The sequence below is a fragment of the Hibiscus syriacus genome, unplaced genomic scaffold, assembly GCF_006381635.1.
Source record: "Hibiscus syriacus cultivar Baekdansim isolate YM2019G1 unplaced genomic scaffold, ASM638163v2 tig00110597_pilon, whole genome shotgun sequence".
Taxonomy (NCBI): domain Eukaryota; kingdom Viridiplantae; phylum Streptophyta; class Magnoliopsida; order Malvales; family Malvaceae; genus Hibiscus; species Hibiscus syriacus.
In genome coordinates, this window is record NW_024062795.1 from 8,085,550 (window position 1) to 8,108,540 (window position 22,991).

General features: G+C 33.1%; 1 protein-coding gene, 2 non-coding genes and 1 pseudogene across 3 annotated transcripts; all 4 read left to right on the forward strand.

Annotated features, from left to right (window-relative positions):
• Window positions 1–8,594: 8,594 nt before the first annotated feature.
• On the forward strand, window positions 8,595–10,588 carry LOC120134586 (isocitrate lyase). Its single transcript, XM_039151025.1, has 3 exons — window positions 8,595–8,713; window positions 8,790–10,392; window positions 10,464–10,588. Exons 1-3 carry the CDS (start codon window positions 8,684–8,686, stop codon window positions 10,559–10,561), a joined length of 1,731 nt encoding a protein of 576 aa, XP_039006956.1. The 5' UTR covers window positions 8,595–8,683; the 3' UTR covers window positions 10,562–10,588.
• Window positions 10,589–19,570: 8,982 nt separating this feature from the next.
• On the forward strand, window positions 19,571–20,667 carry LOC120134056 (annotated as a pseudogene).
• A 2,034-nt stretch (window positions 20,668–22,701) lies between these two features.
• LOC120134780 lies at window positions 22,702–22,801 on the forward strand. Its single transcript, XR_005517185.1, has one exon. It is a non-coding gene; the product is annotated as a small nucleolar RNA Z157/R69/R10 (small nucleolar RNA).
• A 59-nt stretch (window positions 22,802–22,860) lies between these two features.
• Window positions 22,861–22,948, forward strand: LOC120134781. The gene has a single exon (XR_005517186.1). It is a non-coding gene; the product is annotated as a small nucleolar RNA R11/Z151 (small nucleolar RNA).
• Window positions 22,949–22,991: the final 43 nt, after the last annotated feature.

A 22,991-nucleotide genomic window follows, 5' to 3' on the forward strand; every position in this document is an offset into this window, starting at 1 on the left:
GCATGACAAAGAAGCCTTTATCCTTTCAACGGTGCATGCAAACAAGTTGTTAACTGTTGTGATCGAATCAAGAGAGTTTTGTGGTCGGAACCGTGTCGACCAAAATCTGAAATGTGACATTTGAAAGAGATCCACTGGTGCTGCAGGCTGCATCAGCCGTGATGCAGCCATTGACACTCGAGGTTGTTGCTGCAACAACCAATCCGACTGACAGGATAGAGAAACCTGAAGGAAGAAGGGCGACGTAGTCCGGGTTGCCTCCATTTAAGACGACACTCGTTGCAACCATATCGACCAGCGCGTAGATCATGAAAGACGACTAGAGAGTCTGTGCAACTCTTGTAGAATCGGCATGTTGCTTTGGCTTGAATTCCATTTCTATACTTTTATTTTCATCTTATGTATTATAAATGATTAAATACTTATTAGATCTCTATTAATTCTAAAACAAAACAATTTAATCTTTTTAATTATTTAATTTTGATTTCGTCTCTAATCATATTGTAAACAATTATATACCAATCGTATATTAAATATGAATCCACTAATGTTATTATTAAGCACATATAATCTAGATTATAATTCTGTATTATTTTATTTGTTGTACTTTTTAATCACTAGTGTCATATATAATGAATTAAATTTAGGGTAAACTACACATTTAGTACTTAAACTATTACTTTTGTTCCGTTTTAGTACAAACTTTATTTTGTTTCAAAATCATATCTAACGTTTAGTTTAGGTTTCATTTTGGTACTCCGTCGTTAAAAAATTGACAAAACTACTTACGTGATTTGTTTTTTATTTTTCCAATGATGACGTAGAGTTATCTTACGGTGACACATCAACATCACCGTTAAGTTTTTAACGACAATATATCAAAATGGAACCTAAATTAAATCTTAGGTATGGTTTTGAAACAAAATAAAGTTTAAATACCAAAACGGAATAAAGGTAATAATTTAGATACTAAACGTGTAGTTTGCCCTTAAATTTATTACTGAAAATGTTTATTTAAATGTATAAGATACTTGTGATTATATATTCCTTGTGGGTCATTCATCCTTTATTTCTGGAATGACTTTCTTATCCAAAAATCTTGTATTAATTCAATTTGTACTCAACCTGTGGTGCATGGTTCCTTCGTAAAAGAAGTATAAGGTATAATTTTGCAAAATATTAATCATAATGTTTAATTGATTTGTAACAGACAATGTTAGACTGGATCCAATAAGAGAATCTGACATATATAACTTTTCATTTTTATCAAAAGAACAGTTCAATATAGATCAATTTAGTAACGGAATCACAAATTCACCACAGTGGATATATATCTGCTCTAAAAAAAATTTCGATTAGTTATTTATTTTGCTAATAGTATTTATGTTGAAAATTTATTTATGTTCACATAAAGTTAAGTTGTTAACGTATATATGTCTATTCTTCGAAATATTAAATTTACTATCGAATTAATTTACAGTAAGTTTGTAATAAATCCTTCAAATGTATTGACTAACGAAGGGATCTTGAAATTTATTGAGTGGTCTTAGTAATAAAAGGAAATATTATTCTTCTTAGAGGATTCGAGTTTGAATAGTTACTTCCGTAAGATTTATATTATCAATAACTAAAAAAAAATCTGAATAGTACAATTTGCAGAACTAAAGCTCGCTGCATTCGAGCCAACCCGATTGAGGAGGAAGCCACCGAACAGTCGGCTTATTGCCCTTCACGGCCGATGAGCTAGCTACAGCACACGACCGTCGGCCGTCATCATCAACATGGTTTATTCAACCTTTTGCGACGGATTTGATTTTAACCTCTATAAATTACAGAAATGTTTTACTCCATTATCATGTTTCAAAGTAAATGAATTCAAAAATCGAATCAATCTTGATGATCGTAAATCTTTAATTACTTTTTATGAATAACTTCAACTAATATTTGCATTTTAATCACGGGATGCTGCGCAAGAATCACCACACTTTCATGAGTAAACTTTAGCTCTAGTTTATTTACCTTATACATTGAACTTGTTCTTTTTGAACCCATTCAATGGATTGATTGTTGTTTTTGTCTCTCTTTTGGGTTTGAAAGCTAAGTCCCAACAAAGAAAATGACTGCCAGTTTGAACCACAATGGCCATCTCCGTAGCGAGGGGTGAATACTCTATAGAGTCGAGTTAAAAGTATTTAAGTTAGTTGGATTTATGAGTCTTACTTTATGATTCAAATTTTATTTGAATTTGTTAGTCGAGTTTGTAAAATTTGAGTTGAATTTTGAGTTTTTGTTCGAATTTAATGATAAATATTTATTATATTATGATATTGATTGATCCAATTTAACTTCTTTCTCTAACCATAAAATATATACACACATATATTTCTTCATATTTTTTCACATTACAATGTTATTTAATAAATCAAATATCATCTAAGATTATAAAATATATTTATAACTTATTTTTAAAGGTACTTTAGAGAAAAAGTATGGATGAGGGAATATAGGAATCAATGAATTAATGGGAAGTAAGAATTTGTAAAAAAAAAATGCAGTAAAAAACTAAATTGAACAAAATGTAAGTTAATAGACCAAATTACAAAAAGAGTAAGTTTATTGTTAAAAATAAGAATTAAAGTTGCATTAGGTATTTTATAGAATTAAAGGAGCATGTGATTTATATGTGGTCAAAATGAACTTAAAATAACGAAGGAATTAAGAATATGAGAGGTGAATATTCTAGTTAGTCGAGTTGATTGAAGTTAAAAATAACTTCACGTTAGTCGAATTGATGAATTATATTTTACCATTCAAATTTTATTAAATCTAAAAATGATAATTCAAATATATAAAACCCGAATCGAATGACTCGAGTTTTTTAATTTTTTTCTCGTAACATCCCAACATTCTATAACATGGTTTCCCTTTATATACATCTATATATACCTAAATTATTTTATGTTATAAATCCCCCCATTGATAAGAGCTTCTTCCTTTTCTTTTGAGCTAAAAGGAAAACCTAGCCTGTCTCTTCATTTATATTTTATTAATTCGTTAATAGATTAATGGAGAATTCCTCTATTAGCTCATCAATGAACAAACCCATTTCTTCCAAAGGAACAACAACAAGAAGCAATGGCTCGGCTGAAGAGAGTGGGTGGACTGCTTACTTTGAAGATTATTATGATCAGCAAAGTAGTTACTGCAATTCTAGTTTTACCTGCAGCGGGTTTTCGATCTCGGAGGCAGCGATGGTCGGGCCTTCGACGTCGGATACTTCGATAAAAGCTCCAAGGAAATCGAGGTTTAAAAAGACCAGAACCAAAGAGATTTGTGGGGATGATTCCTTAGAGGATACTGCTACTTCTCCTGTCAATCGTTACAAGGTTTTATATATAAATATATATGAGAGTTCATCTGTTGCTGCCATTTCTCGTTTGATGATATAAAATTTTCTTTTTGGGTTTTTAATAGGTTCGTGACGTGAAATCAAATCATAAAAATCGCAGAAAGAGAGATGATCAAACCGGTCGTAGTTCTCTGGTAAACTCTTATTATCCGGTGAGATCGTGATAATTATTAAGTTTAATTATAGTTTTTTACCCTCTACTATGCTGAAATTTAAAATTAACCTGTTACATCAATTTCTACATAATATGGTCCTTTACTTTTTATATTTTTTGTTTCAAATTCATAACATCATTAGTTATCGTTAAAGTGATGAGATAAATTATTTTTAATATTATCCTATCAGAAAATCAAATTGATTGACGTGAAAATCAAGTCTATTATGTTCAACCAATTAATTTTACATATTAATTGAAGGTTTAAAGTTCTTAACGACATCAACTAATAGTATTACCAACTTGAGTGTACTAATGCAATTATAAAAATAAAAAGACCTAATTACGTCGAGTATATAGCTTAAATTTCAATACAACATAATAGTGAGATTGAAATTATAATTAAACCTAATTGCTAATATAGAGAGACGGGCACCAAACATTAAAAAAAGTTTTACAAAAATTTAAGACTGTTGTATGAATGTAAATTGATGGTTGAGATTAAAAATTTTTAAAAAATATTTACAAGATAAAAAGCAAAAGCAAATAATCACAATCATCAATTTTAACTTATTCAATGATCTTAAATCAACATAATTTTTTAAAATTTTTATATTGTATAGGTAAATTATATATATATATATAAAGTATATTAACTAGTAAGTTAAACTTGTTGGTTTTCTACAGGGGAAGAAGGAAGGTTCGCCAGAGAAATGTTCACATAAGAGAGTTTAGCTCCTCCGGCCATGTTAGTTAACAATCTTGGTTAATGCTTATCATTGAGTTATTAATTTATGTCGGTAGCTAGGGATAGATCAAGATGATATTAGAAGTAATGATATCTCTTGAAAATTTTTAATTTCTCGTATATTTTATTTACATTTTATATTGATAATTTAATGTCGAAGTTTTTAAATTTTTAATGTAAACTTTTAAAAGTTTGTACTCATGACATAAAATCATGTATTCGTCTTTGTATGTTAAGTTATTTTCTCTTACACCTTATGTTTTGATTTTTATATATAATGTATATTCGAATATGAATATGAAATATAATATCTTAAATAAATAAATAATGAAAGACATGCACTATAATTTCTATCCACTTGAATATTAAGATAATACCAATAACTTACCGTTTTGGTTTATTTTTAGTAATATTTTCCAAATTTAGTTCTATTCCCATGCAAGTGATAGAAAGAACATATGAAAATATATGTTAAAGTAATAAGGAATTAAAAAAAAACATGTATTTATATAGAAAGTTTTATCGATAAAAACCACATACAGGAGAGAATAATATCACTATAATCAAATAACAAATTATAAAAGATTATATATACGAGAATCTTATAATCTCCAGAATTATACTTACATATATAGTTGCTACAATAAGTCAAGTTAAATAAAATTGTACTATAAATCTCAAAAGTCTTGGCATTCTTCTACTCTTCTTCCAATTTTACTTTATTTACTGGACGAATCTTTCAGTACAAAGGGGCAGTTAATCATTCATAATAATGATTCATGATTATTATTATAATAAATTAATCATTAATAATATAGTTTTAAAACTAAAAATAGAAACAAAGATTGAGCTGTAATATGTATATATAGAATCAAGACTAATGTGGATTTCTTCCCTCCACATGGCCGGCAACTTCATAATTGATTGATATCATATGCATATTATATTTATATTATGCATGCATGCATAAATGAATATTTGAAGTCCGCATCATGAATTATACGATAGGTACGGATGATGATGGTCGTAACATTATGTACCACAATCTGATAAAATCTTTTGCATGTTGTGCTAATCACCGATGGATTGTCGGATTCATAATACTGATTCCATTAATATAATACACACATTACTCGGTGTCTAATAATCAAATAGGCTTATTTTTTGGGGGTCTATCCTTTGGCTTTAAATGGATTAGGTCGTCAATCAAATTGTTAACAACCACAAATAACGTGATTTGGGGTAGATCAAAAGTCTAATTCAACACTTAAGTCCTCATTTGTATGTAATATTGTCCCTTGTGATAATGTCACTTAAGTCCTTTGTACATTGCTTAATTGTTCATTTCGTATAGTTCTCAATTTCATCCATTAATTCAATGGAATTGAGAGATTATTCTCTTTACTTAAATTTATCATAATTAAATCATTATTACTTTGTAAAAGGGAAAATCATGTGGGTGTTCACTTTGTTTTTGATCAATCTTATTTTGATTACCGGTTTTGAAAAAGCTAAGTTATTGTTATTTTTGTTTTCAGTCCATCATATTTTAGTCACGGAATTGTTAATTCATGTTAGTATGATGATGTGGCATGTTAATAAAATTTATTAATTTTAATTTGACCTTTTTACATCAAATAAAATACTAATTCTACCCATGAATTTTAGATAAATTATCAATTTGACCCCTAAACTCTACGAAATTTATCAGTTTGACCTCTGGCCAAAGTCCTCCTCCTCCGACTGATGTTCATCCCTCATCACCAACCTTTAGACCTAAAAATTTTTTAAAAAAATTTTGGTCTCATAAACACGAAAATGTTGTTGATTTTACCATAAAAATGCTCTAAAACCCTACATATAAATGATATAGGTTTAGATTTTTTATATATATATTTTTAAAAAAATATGATTTATTTTTAAAGGAATTCAAAAGGTTATAAAGTTTTTTTATTAAAAAAAGTTATAAAGTTAGATTTATGGAGTTTTGAGGCGTTTTTTTCTATAAAAAGATATCAAATTTGTCTCCAAGAGACCAAACCTGATTGAACTACAAATTTTGTTGTCCAACAGACATCAACGATGGTGATAAGTGACATCTAATATAACGGTGAACAAGGACTGAGGATGAAGACTTTGACTGAACTAATGAGTTTAATTTATATTTTATATAGCATTTAGAAATCAAATTAACATTTTATATAAAATTAAATAATAAATACAAACAATATTCATATTTGGTGTACTAAAAAAATAAGTTTGGGAATATTGTCACTCTTTTCGCCACCCTATCAGGCAATCAGCAGCCTCATTTTAGGACCAGAGTCATAAGTCTCGGAGAAGGCGACGACGTTTAATGTCCCAAAATCGCAAGTTAAAAGAACTCCTTTTACCCAAAGTGATGTATTGGGCCACAACAACTTGCGACCCTTCTGAAAATCTCATAAAAAAGAATATTTCTGAAGCTTTTTAATAACTTGTGAGAATAATACAGCACCTCGTTGCTTTGTCCATGACGTGTTACATCAATCCTTCAACAAATCTTACCCACTGGATATATTCAAAAACCGACCAACATTTATAATTAACCTAACCGACAGTTAAGTTAAAATTTATTTTTAAGCTTAATTAATTATAAAATAATAGAACTCATCAAATGTTTTTAATTATAAAAAAATTGAATTCGGATGATTATATCTACAAGTGTGTCCATTGTCAATAATTTTAAAAAATTGAACAAATACTTTATTATAATTATATCATATTATTTAAAAATGAAAAATTATAAAATATTAACTTTGTATTGGGTAGGGTTTTGGAAATGATTTATATTACAGGTTTTTTTAATAGTTTAGGATGATTACAAAATAATATTTATTTTAAAATACTTATTAGTCATTAACAATACACATATCTACCAACACAAATACTTAAATATAATACATTTAAAGAAAAAAAATACTATGTTTAATCACGGATATAATTTAACCTTATTAAAACGGGAATGGAGAAATTAGGATGTACCATGTTGACTGTCTTCCTCGGGAACCCCAATTTCCAAGTGAACAATGGAGAAAGAAATGGTTTACATTAAGGATTGGGTTGAATAAATCTATTGGGTTTAGACTTTAGCGGTAGGCATTAAAAGTTAGTTATGATTTGGGATTGGGTACGGGGACAAGGGTTAGTGATAATTTATTTAGTAATTATTTCTTTAAACTTTTATTTAGTAACGATGATATTTTATCTTTATTAAAATATTAATAATGTTTATTTTTTTTCCTTTTCTCATATTAAAATTTAAAAAATTATAAATTATAAAAGGGAACTTATATCAATATTTTAATAAAGATTAATTAACGTTTCAAAGAGCATTTGAGGACACAACATAAGACAACAAAACATTTGAGGTCAGTTTAAAGAGCTTGTTACATTTCATCACATTTAAATCAATCTGATAAAAACGATTAAGGGTTAGATTAATTAAATTAATAAAATTGAGAAAAGAAGCATTCTACTTTCTTTTAATTTATTCAATTAAAATTACAAAATTTGATTTAGTTTTATGTGTCTATATGATATTCATAAACATGCTTAAAACGAATACAACATAAATATATAAATACAAACTAATCTATATGTTATCCATTTAGCAAAAAGGATAGAATTGACAAGTTGGCTAAGTGATAATTATGGAAATGGGAATGGAGAAACGAAGATAGGGTTATCTTGATTGTCTTCCTCGGGAACCCCAATTTTCCAAGCCAGCGATCCTCAGTGAACAATATCCCTCAAATGAACAGCAATTTGTCCGAAACTTCCAAGGTTAGATAATTGTAACGGTTTTGATTAAATGCAATATCGAGTCGAATTAAATTCATTCTAAATCTTAAATTATCGACTAAATAGTAGATAAATTAACATCTTTTAATTTAATTAATAATATTAAATTTCAATTAAAGAGTTAATCGAAACTTGTATGTCTACCTAACATTGTAAAGCCTCTAGGAAAAGGAAACAGGAATCAGTTGAGGAGAAAAGGAGTGACGTGAGGCGAAATGAAGCAGGACAAAATGATTTATTCTACGTGCCTGTAAATGCAGGTCCCCTGGGACACTTTTCACTCACTTTCTGCAGATAAATATTCAGAACCATGCAATTTCTTTTTTATATACTTCGTTTTTCATAATTTTAATTTCTTTTCTATTTATCGGTTGTTATCGTTTCGTAGAGGGGAAGGTGGTAACTGATGCCCAGTTTTCTCCTATAAATTTAGAGATTTGGAGGGGAAAAGAGCACAGCATGATCTTCTCCTAGTTGTTTTCACAAAGTTTTTCTTCTTTTTTATATTCCAAAACTCAAAGTTCTAGCCATGGCTGCATCTTTCTCGGTGCCTTCAATGGTAAGTTCTTTTCTGACCATGTTCGTGTAATTTACTTCAAATGGTAAGATTATAATAAGTGAAGCTTGTTGGACAGATAATGGAAGAAGAAGGGAGATTCGAAGCTGAAGTTGCAGAGGTGCAAGCATGGTGGAACTCGGAGAGGTTCAAGCTAACTCGACGACCGTACTCAGCTCGAGATGTTGTGGCTTTACGAGGCAACCTCAAGCAGAGCTATGGCTCGAACGAGATGGCGAAGAAGTTATGGAGAACGCTCAAGACACACCAAGCCAACGGCACTGCGTCCAGGACTTTTGGTGCACTTGACCCTGTCCAAGTAACCATGATGGCTAAGCATTTGGACTCTATTTATGTCTCCGGTTGGCAATGCTCCTCCACTCACACCACCACCAACGAGCCAGGTCCGGACCTCGCCGACTACCCTTACGATACCGTCCCAAACAAAGTCGAACACCTTTTCTTTGCACAACAGTACCATGACCGTAAACAAAGAGAGGCACGAATGAGTATGAGCCGGGAGGAACGGGCTCGAACCCCTTATGTTGATTACCTGAAGCCGATCATTGCCGATGGTGATACCGGCTTCGGTGGCACCACAGCGACTGTTAAGCTTTGCAAGCTTTTCGTCGAGCGCGGTGCTGCGGGTGTACATATTGAGGACCAGTCGTCTGTGACCAAAAAATGTGGTCACATGGCTGGTAAAGTGCTTGTTGCTGTTAGTGAACACATTAACAGGCTCGTCGCCGCGAGGTTGCAGTTTGATGTTATGGGAGTCGAGACGGTGCTGGTGGCTCGAACCGACGCCGTCGCGGCTACTTTGATCCAAACCAATGTGGACACCAGGGATCATCAGTTCATTCTCGGTGTGACGAATCCGAACCTTAAGGGGAAAAGTCTGGCCACTATGCTGGCTGAAGGAATGGCTGCTGGTAGAAATGGCCCTGAACTTCAGGCCATTGAAGACAACTGGTTAGCCATGGCACAACTTAAGACATTCTCAGAATTTGTTGTGGACACCATCAAGAACATGAACATCACCGAAGACGAGAAGAGGAGGCGGATGAACGAATGGATGAACCATTCGAGTTACGATAATTGCCTATCAAATGAACAAGCCAGGGAGATTGCCGAAAGATTGGGTCTCAAAAATCTTTTCTGGGACTGGGACTTGCCAAGGACCAGAGAAGGGTTCTACAGGTTCAAAGGATCCGTAATGGCAGCCGTTGTTCGTGGTCGCGCTTTTGCGCCTCATGCAGACCTTATTTGGATGGAGACATCGAGCCCCGACCTCATCGAGTGCACCAAATTCGCCGGAGGAGTGAAGTCAATGCACCCAGAACTCATGTTGGCCTACAATCTGTCCCCATCTTTCAATTGGGATGCATCGGGGATGACCGACGAACAGATGAAGGACTTCATTCCAAGAATTGCCAAGCTCGGTTTCTGTTGGCAGTTCATAACGTTAGCCGGTTTCCACGCGGATGCATTGGTGACCGACACGTTCGCGAGAGATTTCGCAACGAGGGGGATGCTTGCATATGTGGAGAGGATCCAAAGGGAAGAAAGGAACAATGGAGTGGACACATTGGCTCACCAGAAATGGTCCGGTGCAAACTTTTACGATCGATATCTCAAGACGGTCCAAGGAGGCATAGCATCGACAGCAGCCATGGGCAAAGGCAAGTCAAACAAATTTTCCCTCCTAATGTATTACAATTATCATCTCTTTGATGGCTAAAAATTTGTGCAGGTGTGACTGAGGAGCAATTCAAGGAAACATGGACCAGACCAGGAGCAGGGGACATTGGAACCGAAGGCAATACGATTGTGGCTAAGGCTAGAATGTGAGACTAAAGCAAAAGTGAGCTCAAGGATGGTTTGTTTTGGACTTTGGAAATAATAAAAATGTAGTAATAAAATCTTTTGAGAATGGACCGTTCTGGGTATTTTTTTTTCTTTCTTTGTTGGGCCGTATTGTGCCTTTTATCTAAGCTTTCTATTGCTTTTGTTGGAGATGGAACTTTGTTTCCTTTAATGATGATGAGAAAATGCTTTTGTTTAGTCCAAATTATCTATTTTTTAATTATAAAATAATAAAATATAATTTTATAATAATATTTATATATGTAATTAAAATTAAATAAAATATATATTTTAAAACTAATTAAATTATATTTGGATTAAATCTGGTCTATGGGCAGAGAATCATAGTCCATATCCGATTTAGGCCCATTAGGCCTAGCTGCCATAAATAATCCAAGTGCGTGATATGCCTTGACCCTAAATTAAGGTAACGATATTTGGTTGGGTGGACACTTCCGTTATATTTCTCATCTTTTCTTACCGGATTTATTGGCCTCACTGCTCGGCCTATTTTGGAAATATCCATAGGGTTTTTCATTTTTTTAGGATTAATTGTATCACACATATTTAAATTATGGATCTCATCTTAAATTAGTTTTTAAATTTTAAATATTTCAATGATATTATTGAATTGAGATTCTCATTCTAAGTTAATCTTTATAAATTTCAAATGCTCCAAGTTCATCCTTAGATTATAACTCATTTTAAATTGGTCACCAAACTTATGAATCTTTTAATTTCATCATCAAATTCATCTAAAAATGTAATTAGGTTTAATCATAGTTTAACCAAAATTTTAAAAATATTTTCAAAAATATAATAACATTGGCCTAACGGTTTTATTAACATGAGATGTGATTAACATATATTGGTAGTTTGAGATGAAATTGAAATATTTAAAAGTTTAAGGATCGATTTAAAATGAGGGTTATAATTTTCGGATGAAGTTGCTATCTTTATACTATTCTACTACTTGCCAAATAAATGTGAATTAGAGAGCGTAAAAACTTTGATGGGTGCGATTTGATTCTTTTTTCTTTTTAATTCAAGTATCTAATATGTGATGAATAATATTATTTAATTAAAATTTAGATTCAGATAATAATATTTAGATATTTTGCAAATTTAAATTCATTACAAAGAATTTTATAAATTCAAATTACGTAAAAGATATAAATATTTGATTCGTTGTGATTTTGATATAGGGATGATTATAGATCAGATCAAGTTTTTGGTTCATTAAACTAAACTCAAGAATTACCCTTCACTCAATTAGGGTTTAAGGAAGTAACACTTGACAAAAAAAATTGACCCGATTTTTAAAGTAAAATCTCACATCCAATAACATATATAATTTTCATTTTAGGCTTAAATATACAAAAGGTATCCAACTTATGTTCGTTTTCTAGTTTAGTACCTAACATTTATTTAGTTTCAGTTTGGTGCTTAACGTTTCATACTGTTACTCAAAATAGGTCAAGCAGTGACAGACTGTTAGTTTTCTCCGTTAAGTGACATATGTCACAATCTCATAATTTTGATTTTTTTAAATATGAAAAATATTATTATATTTAAAAACCCTTATTTTTTAAATTACAAAAAAACCTCAAAATCCTGAAAATTCCCAAATCCTAACACTAACCCCCCACCGCCCTTTTCGGCCACTGCCGCCGCCGCCAACGTAGTCCTTGTCATCATCCTAGTTATAAGTTGTTGTAGTTGTCGTCAATTGGTCATCGAAATCACTTGGGATTGCGATTTTCATCCTAGGGTTCGCGGGGTATAAAACATCGATTAGTCGTCGATCAATCACGATTTCATAGGGGTTTTGGTCGTCTGGGGGAAGTGAGGTCGGGTGGAGTTTCGGCGACGACAAAGGGCAATGGTCGGCGTGGGTTTAGGGGTTAAAATGAAGGTTTTAAAAGTTTTGGGGTTATTTCAAAATTTAAGTGTTTTATTTTTTAAAAAAATATATAATTTTTTTAAAAAATTTTATATAAATTTTTATAATTATCATATTGTGACACATGTCACTTAACGGAGAAAATTAACGATCCATCACGGCTTGACCCATTTTGAGTAACGGAATGAAACATTAGGTACCAAATTGAAACGAAATAAACGTTAGATACTAAACTGAAAAAAGGGCATAAATTGAACACTTTTTGTATATTTAAGCCTTCATTTTATTAGGTAAGATAGAATCCTAAAATATATAAAAGTTAAATACATTATTATTCTTGGACCATATATTTTTCACCTTAAACTTAACTCAACTTTAAAAAAAACAAGAAAGAAAAACGAGACCGAAATCTAATTGAAAACGTAATAGTGGTGTCAAATACCTTTGCCTATTTCTATCTCTTTACGGGTACACAGATACGAAACTGTTGCGGAAGACAGCTATCGGATAGAGCAAAATCGCAACTGATAATTTGAGAAAATAAAAATGAAGATAAAGAAGACACAAAATTTACGTGGAAAACCCCTAAATAATATAGGGTAAAAACCACGGGAAACGGTAGAAGAATTTCACTATGAGAAAATAGGAATTACAACCTCTCTCGATCTACCAATGAGAAAACAATGATAATTCTCTCTTGATAAAAAAGGAGAAAACAACTCTCAAGAAACTATCTAAATTCTCTCTAGTATTGGAAGAAAGCTAGAATGTTTTGGGATGATTTTGAAGCTAAATGAGCTAGAGTATTTATAGTTGAAGCTTTAAGGACTAATCTTATAAATACCCTAAAGTACAATGACTAAATTAAATTATCCCATTTAATATTTAAATAAAAAATTTCCATGCACCTTTCGGTGCATTAATTCTTGAAAATAATGTTGCCAACTTGCTTGGCACTTTCGGTGGTGCATGCATTTTCAACAATCTCTCACTTGAAGATTTGATTGGAACAATCATATATTCACACCATTCTTTCTACCTTGTACCATCATGTTGCTTACGTCTTTGACAGGCCACAAGAGGATCGACACCAGGTAAATTTATCAGCATTGATCGCCTTCGTCATGAAATCTGCTATATTGTCTTTGGTATGGATCTTCTGCATATCTACCGTCCCTTCTTCCACCTTTTCACGAATAAAATGGTATTGAACTCGTATGTGCTTTTTCCTTGAATGAAATGCTGGATTCCTTGCTAGATGCAAGGCACTTTGACTGTCACAAAACAGAGATACATACTCTTGATTGGGCCCAAGTTCCTCCAATAGTATCTTCAACCAAATTGCTTCTTTACTGGCTTGTGTAGCTGCTACATATTCTGCTTCTGTTGTGGATGTAGCCACAACTGACTGCAATTTTGAAACTCAGCTTACAGCTCCATTAGCAATTTTGAACACATATCCTGTCGTAGATTTGCTTTTATCCAAATCCCCTGCATAGTCAGAATCTACATATCCATTGATTAGTAAGTTGATCATCTGTAAACAAATGCAACATTTGAGGTCCCTTTGATGTATCTCAGGATCCTCTTACTGCATTCCAATGCTTGCCTGGATTCGCCATGTACGACTAACCACTCCCACTGCTTGTGCATGTCTGGTCTTGTGCATATCATAGCGAACATTAAACTTCCCACTACTGATGCATACGGTACTCGAGACATCTCCATCCTCTCTTCTTCACTGCTAGGACTCATACTAGAGGATAATTTGAAGTTAATAGGAAGAGGGGTATAAATTGGCTTACAATCTTGCATGTTGAATCGTGACGATCTTTTTCAAGTAATTCTTTTGTGAAAGCCAAATTTTCCTATTACTTCTGTCTCGGTGAATTTACATCCCTAGAATCTTGTTTGCTAATCTCAAGTCCTTCATTTCAAATTCCCTAGCCAATTGTGCCTTCAATTATTCAATATGATCTTTGTTGGGTCCTGCAACCAACATGTCATCCACATACAACAGTAATATAACAAAATCGTTATCACCAGACCTCTTGAAATAAGCACAAGGGTCTGCATTAAGTCTGTTGTGTCCAAGGCACATAATGAAGGAATCAAATCTCTTATACCAACACCTCGGCGCCTACTTTAGACCGTACAGAGATTTTTTCAACCTGCAAACCAAGTTCTTCTTTTCTTTTTCTTCAAAACCTTCAGGCTGGAGCATGTAAATCTCTTCTTCAAGATTTCCATGAAGAAAAGATGTTTTAACATCTCTGCTCTAGATGTAAGTTCAATGTAGCACACATTGCCAAAACTACTCGAACTGTTGTTAGTCGAACCACAAGAAAAATATTTCATTGAAATCATACCTTCTTTTGAGCATACCTTTGACCACCAGTCTTGCACGAAACCTCTCAACTTGATCGTCACCATTTCGCTTGATTTTGAAGACCCATTTGTTACCAATTGGCTTCCTTCCTTGTGGTAGTGGCACAAGGTCCCATCTATTATTTTTATGAAGGGCTTCAATTTCTTCTTGCATCGCCATCATCCATAGTGAAACATATGAGCTGTTTATTGCCTCCTGGTATGTTGATGGCTCAATGTCCTCTGTTAAAAGGCAGTATGCAACATTTCCTTCTATAACATAATCTGAGTGCCAATTGGGACGTCTTCTCACACGATCTGATTGACGAGTTGTTGGAGCATCAGAACTCTCTGGTTCTTGTTCATCATGTGCTGGTTCTGCTTCAGAAGAATCTCCTTGTTCAACCTCCTTTTCCACATGTATCTGAGTAGTCTCTAACTTTTCAGCACTATCATCATCTTCTTTTCTTTGTAGCTTATCTTCTACAAAGATAACATCCCTGCTGATGATCACTTTGCGGGCAGTGGGATCCCACAAGCGATACTCCTTGACTCCATCAGCATACCCCAAGAATTTGCATTTCCTGGATTTTGGATCCAGCTTTGAAATTTATTGGGAGTTGTACATCACGTACACAGTACTTCCAAATACATGGTGGTTTGAATAATCAGTTGGTTTACCAGTCCACATCTCCATTGGTGTCTTCAGCTCTATTGCAGATGATGGAGCTCGATTCACCAAATAACAGGCGGTATTGACTGCTTCTGCCCAGAATGATTTTTCTAGGCATGCATCCCTCAACATTGCTCTTGTTCTTTCTAACAAGGTTCTGTTCATCCGCTCTGCCACTCCATTTTGTTGAGGAGTGTTCGCCACTGTGAACTGTCTTTTGATGCCTTCTTTCCTGCAAAAGTCATCAAATTCTTCGCTTGTGTATTCTCCTCCATTATCTGTTCTGAAACACTTGATCTTATTTCCAGAATCAAGTTCCACCCATACTTTGAAGTTTTTAAAAGTTGAAAACACATCTGACTTCTTCTTAATAGGGTACACCTAATATCTCCTGGAGTAGTCATCAATAAATGAGACAAAGTATTTTACTCCGCCTAGAGATATAACTGGTGCTTGCCATACGTCAAAGTGAACTAATTCTAGAACACTTTTGCCTCTAGAATTTGATGTGTTGAATTTCAACCGGTGTTGCTTACTTGTTATGCAATGCTCACACAAAGGAAGTGATACCTTTGTTAAGCGTGTAAGTAACTTTTGTTCCACAAGAACTTCCATTCCTTGTTCTGACATGTGTCCAAGTTTTTGATGTCATAACATTGCAGAATCTGAACTACATGAGGCAACAGAGGCTTCTGCTTGTAACAAAGTCTCTCCCTTCAGCGTGTACAAGTTTGTTGTTATCTTTTCGCCTTTCAGCACAACAAGCGCTCCACAGAACACCTTCATGATTCTTTTTCGTGTTTCAATCTTGCTTGCATTATTATCCAACAATCCGTAGGATAATAAATTTTTCTTCAGGCCTTTCACGTGCCGCACATCTCGAACAACTTTAATCGTTCCATTATACATCTTCAATTTGATGGTTCTCACGCCGATGATCTCTAAGGCATGATTATTGCAACTATACACAGATCCTCCTGAGACAGGTTCATAATGATGGAACCATTCTCTTCTTGAGGTCATGTGATATGTTGCTCCCGAATCAATGAGCCATATGTCTGCATATCTCTTTCTACCTTCCACGGTGGTTGACGCTTCACATCATAGAGCATCTCTATCATCTAAAGTGTTTGCGGTATTGCCTTGTGGATTGGATTTTTTATTTAGACTCCAACAATCCTTCTTCAAGTGACCCTTCTTTCCACAGTTGTAACACTTTAAATTCTTCTTGCTCCTCGACTTCGATCTACTATGTTTGTGATTGCTGCTTTGGCCACGTTCTGTTGATCTCCCTCTCATCGTTGTCAATGCTTCTGCTTGTTGCAGATTTACTTGTCTGTCTTCCTTGTTCTTGCGCCGATTTTCTTCTTGTAGAACAGCAGCTGCAACGTCATCGAAGACTAGACTGGTGACATTACTGTTTATCAGCACGCTATTGTTCTCCTATTTTACAGCTTAAGGATGTAAGCTAAGAAAATAAAGTGTTCAGTGTATTTAAGTGCTCCGTCACTGAAGTAGATTCTGATATCCGGAGAGTATACAATTTCCTCTTAAGAAAAATTTTATTGTGCAACGATGTGGCCTCGTACAATTTGGTGAGATAATCCCATATCTCCTTAGCTGTCTTCTTCTCCTCGATGCTTGACAATACTTCATCTGCTAATGCTAGATGAAAGTTTGCCATAGCATTCTCGTCCATCTCGTTCCATTTGTGTTGTCATCTGTGAAATCTACCTGCCTTTCATTGATTGCTGCTAGACAACCGTCTTTCCTCATGATGGCCTTCATCTTCAATTTCCACAATGAGAAATTTCTCCCATTTAATTTTTCAATATCAAATTTCGTCGCCATAGCTTCTTTTACAGATAGCTCTCACTATTTCACTATCGTGAATAGTTCTCTGGAACCTTCAAAGAGTGGGTAATAACTTCTTACTTTCTTATGTTGGAGGATCCACCTTTTGGTGGCAACCACAAAGACAATAAACAAATATTACACACTCAAATCTGGCTCGGATACCAATTGCTGCGGAAGACAGCTATCGGATAGAGCAAAATCGCAACTGATAATTTGAGAAAATAAAAATGAAGATAAAGAAGACACAAAATTTACGTGGAAAACCCCTAAATAATATAGGGTAAAAACCACGGGCAACGGTAGAAGAATTTCACTATGAGAAAATAGGAATTACAACCTCTCTCGATCTAACAAGGAGAAAACAATGATAATTCTCTCTTGATAAAAAAGGAGAAAACAACTCTCAAGAAACTCTCTAAATTCTCTCTAGTATTGGAAGAAAGCTAGAATGCTTTGGGATGATTTTGAAGCTAAATGAGCTAGGGTATTTATAGTTGAAGCTTTAAGGTCTAATCTTATAAATACCCTAAAGTACAATGACTAAATTAAATTTATCCCATTTAATATTTAAATAAAAAATTTCCATGCACCTTTCGGTGAATTAATTCTTGAAAATAATGTTGCCAACTTGCTTGGCAATTTAGGTGGTGCATGCATTTTCAACAGAAACTTCATTGGTGTTAGGCTGGTGTTGGCCATGGCTGACAGAAACCAGCAGTAGGACCGGAAAGGACAAGCCAACCTCAATGGTATTACGTATAGTGTTCCATACCCATAGAAATTAATTGTTCAATAATTCGACAAATAATACTACAAAGGAAGCCCTAAATTAAAACCAGACTGCAAACAGCAACTTGTTAACAGCTGTTCGGTCGCGTTGTTGGAATGGAATATTATAATTAGCAGCATGTGGACGTAACACTCATGCTGCTTAGGTCAATAATTGGAGGATCTAAAAGAATGTTCATGCAGAATATATGCTTTATTTCATTATATATATAACTTGTCAGCACATTTGTATTATTGTTTATATTAATCATCTCTGTAATAACAATGATTAAACAAACTCTCCATGGATTTGGCCCATCCAGAGTGAGCAATTCCGACAAACACATGGTTTAGAGTATTTATTTATTTTATTTTATTAAAACGTTAATCTAATAATTAAAATCCTTTCAAAAATAGTTCTATCCTAAATTGAATTTAATTTATTTTGAAATTTATTACTAAATTCAGTATTTATTATTGTTGATAATATTATTTTATTTAAATGTAACTTAAAATAAAATCAAAATAATTACATCCATAATACACATACCAGATTCCAACCATTAAAGATAATCCAAATGTCATGTTTACAAAATTAAAATAAGAAAAAAAAGAATAATACTTATTAAAATTTACCCATTGTGGACTATAAAAGGAACGTGAGCATTGGTACCAAATTATTGAAATTGAAAAGTAGATAAATACATCATAACAGGAAGAGAATATGTATATAATAAATGTTAGCCATCGAGCAGGTGAACCAATTGATTTTATTCAAGTATATCATCTTGTTCTTATCTCACTTGGTTTTTAGTGAACGTTATCAAATCCACGAATCAAACTCCATCAAATCTCTCTCATTAACATGCTTAGCTTAGCTGCCACTTTTATACTATTATCAATTTGACTTATCAATTGATCGATCAAATCCGTACTTAGATCTAATTAATTTAAGTGGGACTAATTAATTTTCTGTTAATTTTAGATTTAGATTATTTTGATTTTGAGTAATTTTATGTTCGATCCGAAATAAATTTGAATTATAATTATAATTTATCACTATAATTTTTTAAATTAGATTTACAAAAGAAAATACTATTATAAAATAATCACGTTAGCAATGACGAGTAATTATAATAAGAAAATAAGATAGTTAGAGGTATTACTCATTTAGTAGTTTGAATTTGATTTTTATTTATTTTATTAAATTGATTCGATTTATTATAGCCGAATTTGAATTACCTAATAACATTATATCTCATTTACACTATTCATCAAATCACATTATGGTTTAGTATATTTTAAGACAGGTACGTGGACAACAGGCTTCATTATCTTATTTATTGTATTTTTTTTAACCATATAGTAGTTGAAATCAACGACCATAAAAAGCTTCCTTGGTTTTCCAAACCTTAACATAAAACTTTGCTGTCTTCAAAAGAACAGTAAGTGAAGATGACACGATCGACAAGCTTTCTGGGGATTGTTGTTGTCTTTGGTCTTTTAGCATTCATCGGCTCAACTCATGCTCAGTTGCAGATGATTTTTATGCCAAGAGCTGTCCTAAAGCTGAGCAGATTGTGCTAAACTATGTGAAAAAGCATATCCCTAATGCACCATCTCTCGCTGCTGCTTTCTTGAGAATGCACTTTCATGATTGCTTTGTCCGGGTAATTATTTTGCTCGGACTCTTCATTTTTCTTGAAGTATTTTATATTCGAATGAATATTTAGACATGAATATGTAAGCAGGGATGTGATGGATCTGTCCTTCTAAACTCAACAACCGGGGAGAAGAATGCGATCCCGAACCGAACACTAAGGGGCTTTGCTTTCATCGATACCGTGAAGAGCCTCCTCGAAGCCGAATGCCCCGGTGTCGTGTCTTGTGCCGATATCCTCTCTTGTGATCACTAATGTCACCGAAGCAAATAACCATATCCCAGGACCATTCGACAACTTCACCACCCTCCTTACACATTTCACTAACCAAGGACTCAACGCAACCGACTTGGTCCTCCTCTCCGGTGTGATATGATAAACCGATCGTTATTTTACGGTTTCGATTCATTTGGTTGATGAATTGTTTCTTTTTTCAGGTGCTCACACCATCGGCATATCGCATTGTCCAACAGTTTCTCGCCGATTGTACAACTCTAGTGGCCCGGGCGGGATCGACCCGACGATGGACAGCGAGTACGCCGAGAACCTAAAGGCGAACAAGTGTAGGACACCTAATGATAACACTACAAGACTTGAGATGGACCCCGGGAGCAGAAAAACCTTTGATCTAAGCTACTACACTTTGTTACTCAAGAGAAGGGGTCTTTTCCAATCCGATGATGCTTTAATTACGGATTCAACTAGCTTGGCTCTTATCCGACAACTCCTTTCGAGTCCACCACAGTTCTTCTTTGATCAGTTCGCTAGATCTATGGAGAAAACGGGCAGGATTAATGTTAAGACCGGAACCGAAGGCGAGATCCGAAAGCATTGCGCACTTGTCAACAGTTAAGCCATAAAAATGTTTTTGGTTAATCGAATCACGAGTAGAGTGATAAAAGATTTCGTCTTTAAGCTTTCATAACACCAATTTCGGATTTTATTTATTTGGAGGAATGGGGTTAAGGGAATAAAACAGGGGAAGGAGAACTTTGTTGTTTCTTCAAAACTGGAATACAAAATGGGGTATGGGAATGTTTGTTGTTTCAGTGTGATGTTATGAACAATTGAGCTCAGTGTTACTTAATAAGTGGGAAATTATAAATTTGATCATACAACTTTTTTTTTTATTTTAGTTAATAAAGTTTAAATTCTTTTAATTTATTGATTAATTTTTTATTTATTTGTATTTTGATTATTCAAGTGTTAAATTAAAATTCATGTATCATCCACATATATTTTTTGTTTTCTTTCTTAAAAGATGAAAGTTTTACTGTTTAATTCATGTGCTACGTCACATCTTATCTAACCATTTAAGATATTGACAAACTCGTTTTATCGTCTCCTACCATTCTATCAGTTTAGATTTTTCCTAAATCACTTTAAAACTTATAAAACTCAACTCTAAATTCAAAACTTGTGAAACTTCAAAACACTCTGAACTATATTGTCTATCATATGATCAACTTAGAACGAAGACATACAATTTACTTCCTCTTTTTCTAATGTCATTTAATAATTTTTAAAGGAAAAATATTTAATCATAACACCATTAAATATTTAACAAGAAATTGATAGGAGTTATCATTACATTTGTTATATTTTAGCATATATCTTAACAAAATTTAAGATGATTTGTCTTTTTTTTTGAAATAGTATGAAGTGGTTATAAGATATTACATGTTCAGAATTTTTTGTGTTATTGACAATGTACATGTTATGAGCAGTTATCCTCTAAAAAATAACATTTACTTTTACCATTAAAGCAATCTAATGTGTTCATTTCTATCTCTTTTTAATTCGCTAATTTAATTATATTCATATAATAAACATGTATAGATTTACAAATTAATTTAAATCATATCTAAATTGACATTTAATATTTTTTATGCAAATAAAAGCGTTAGTTTTATTAGAAAAATTAAAATTAAAATGATAATTACAATAAACTAGACACATAATTAAAATATTAATTATTTTGTTATGACCCAAGCAGCTATGCCAATCAGCAATCCTATCAATTATTGACAGGTCAACATTCCATGGCTTTGTTAGTTACGGTAACTAGCTATAAAGTATAAAATATAGTAGAGTCAATGAAGGAAGGGCGTGAAACATTGTTATAATCTGTTACTCTCTCCCTTTCTAGTTTTCTCTCTATTCTTCCCTCCCTTTTCTCGTTCTATCTTCTCTACTTGCTGTAATTTCTTGTTCTTCAATGGAATACAATTTAATTCCTTGAGTTCATATCATTAATAAACTGAGTTCATAATTGATATAACTAGACACTTAAGATCATATAAAGACCATCCATACAAAGAAAAAGTTAAAAATTCATCCAAAAAATTAGAACAAATAAAAATGTAAATAGATCTGACCTAATTGGCAAATGAACCACAACAGAAGATTAACTTACAGAAATAAAATCGTAAATCAAAATCAATCTTCGCCAAAAAGTTTTATCCAAACGTAAATATATCAAAATTCATCTGAGATTTTGAAAACTTGTATTTTGAAGACTCGACTAAAACCGACTATAAATTGAACACAGGTTTCAGAAGGAAGCCCAATGCATTCAATCCAGCCCAATTAAGCAATAATAGTTGTGATCCAAAACTTTGAACCTGGTTAGGTTTCACCGTCAAGGTTTCAACCGCCAACCAGTGCCTCGACTCAGTCAAAACCCCTTAACCCTAGCCCAAACGTAACGATCACTTTGAAAAACCCTAATTTCAGCCCCCATTCACACTATATATTCTCTCCCTCGAACCTCCCTTCTCATCAGTAGTCTCAACTCTGTTCTCTTTCTATTTGGCGCTGTTTATTCAATCAAAAATTTCGAGTTCTAACTTCAAATTTGTTTCATTTATTTATTCATGAAAATTTTAAATTAAAGAAGATTGCCGTGATGAACAATATATTTGTGGACTAGAGTTTCTGATCTGGGCTCTTCTCCCAGAAATTGAAGACTAACCCTTGGCTGTCTGAGTAATCTTCTTTATACCAAACTTGTTTTTATATGTATATATATATATATTTTTAATTCTCAAATATGAGGCTAATGATGATAATTTAAAATTATCTTAGCGGATTTCAGTGAGATTTTCTAATCAATGATCTGATTGTTACACACACTGAGGCCTTATCTTGTATTTGAACAATATGGTTTTGTTTCGTATTTTAGAG

Excerpts from the sequence above, each read along its gene's own strand:
- LOC120134586 (XM_039151025.1), top strand. The coding sequence starts at position 8,684 with ATGGCTGCATCTTTCTCGGTGCCTTCAATG. Across the intron at positions 8,714-8,789 it reads CTTTCTCGGTGCCTTCAATG|ATAATGGAAGAAGAAGGGAG; the intron begins GTAAGTTCTTTT and ends CTTGTTGGACAG. Across the intron at positions 10,393-10,463 it reads GACAGCAGCCATGGGCAAAG|GTGTGACTGAGGAGCAATTC; the intron begins GCAAGTCAAACA and ends AAATTTGTGCAG.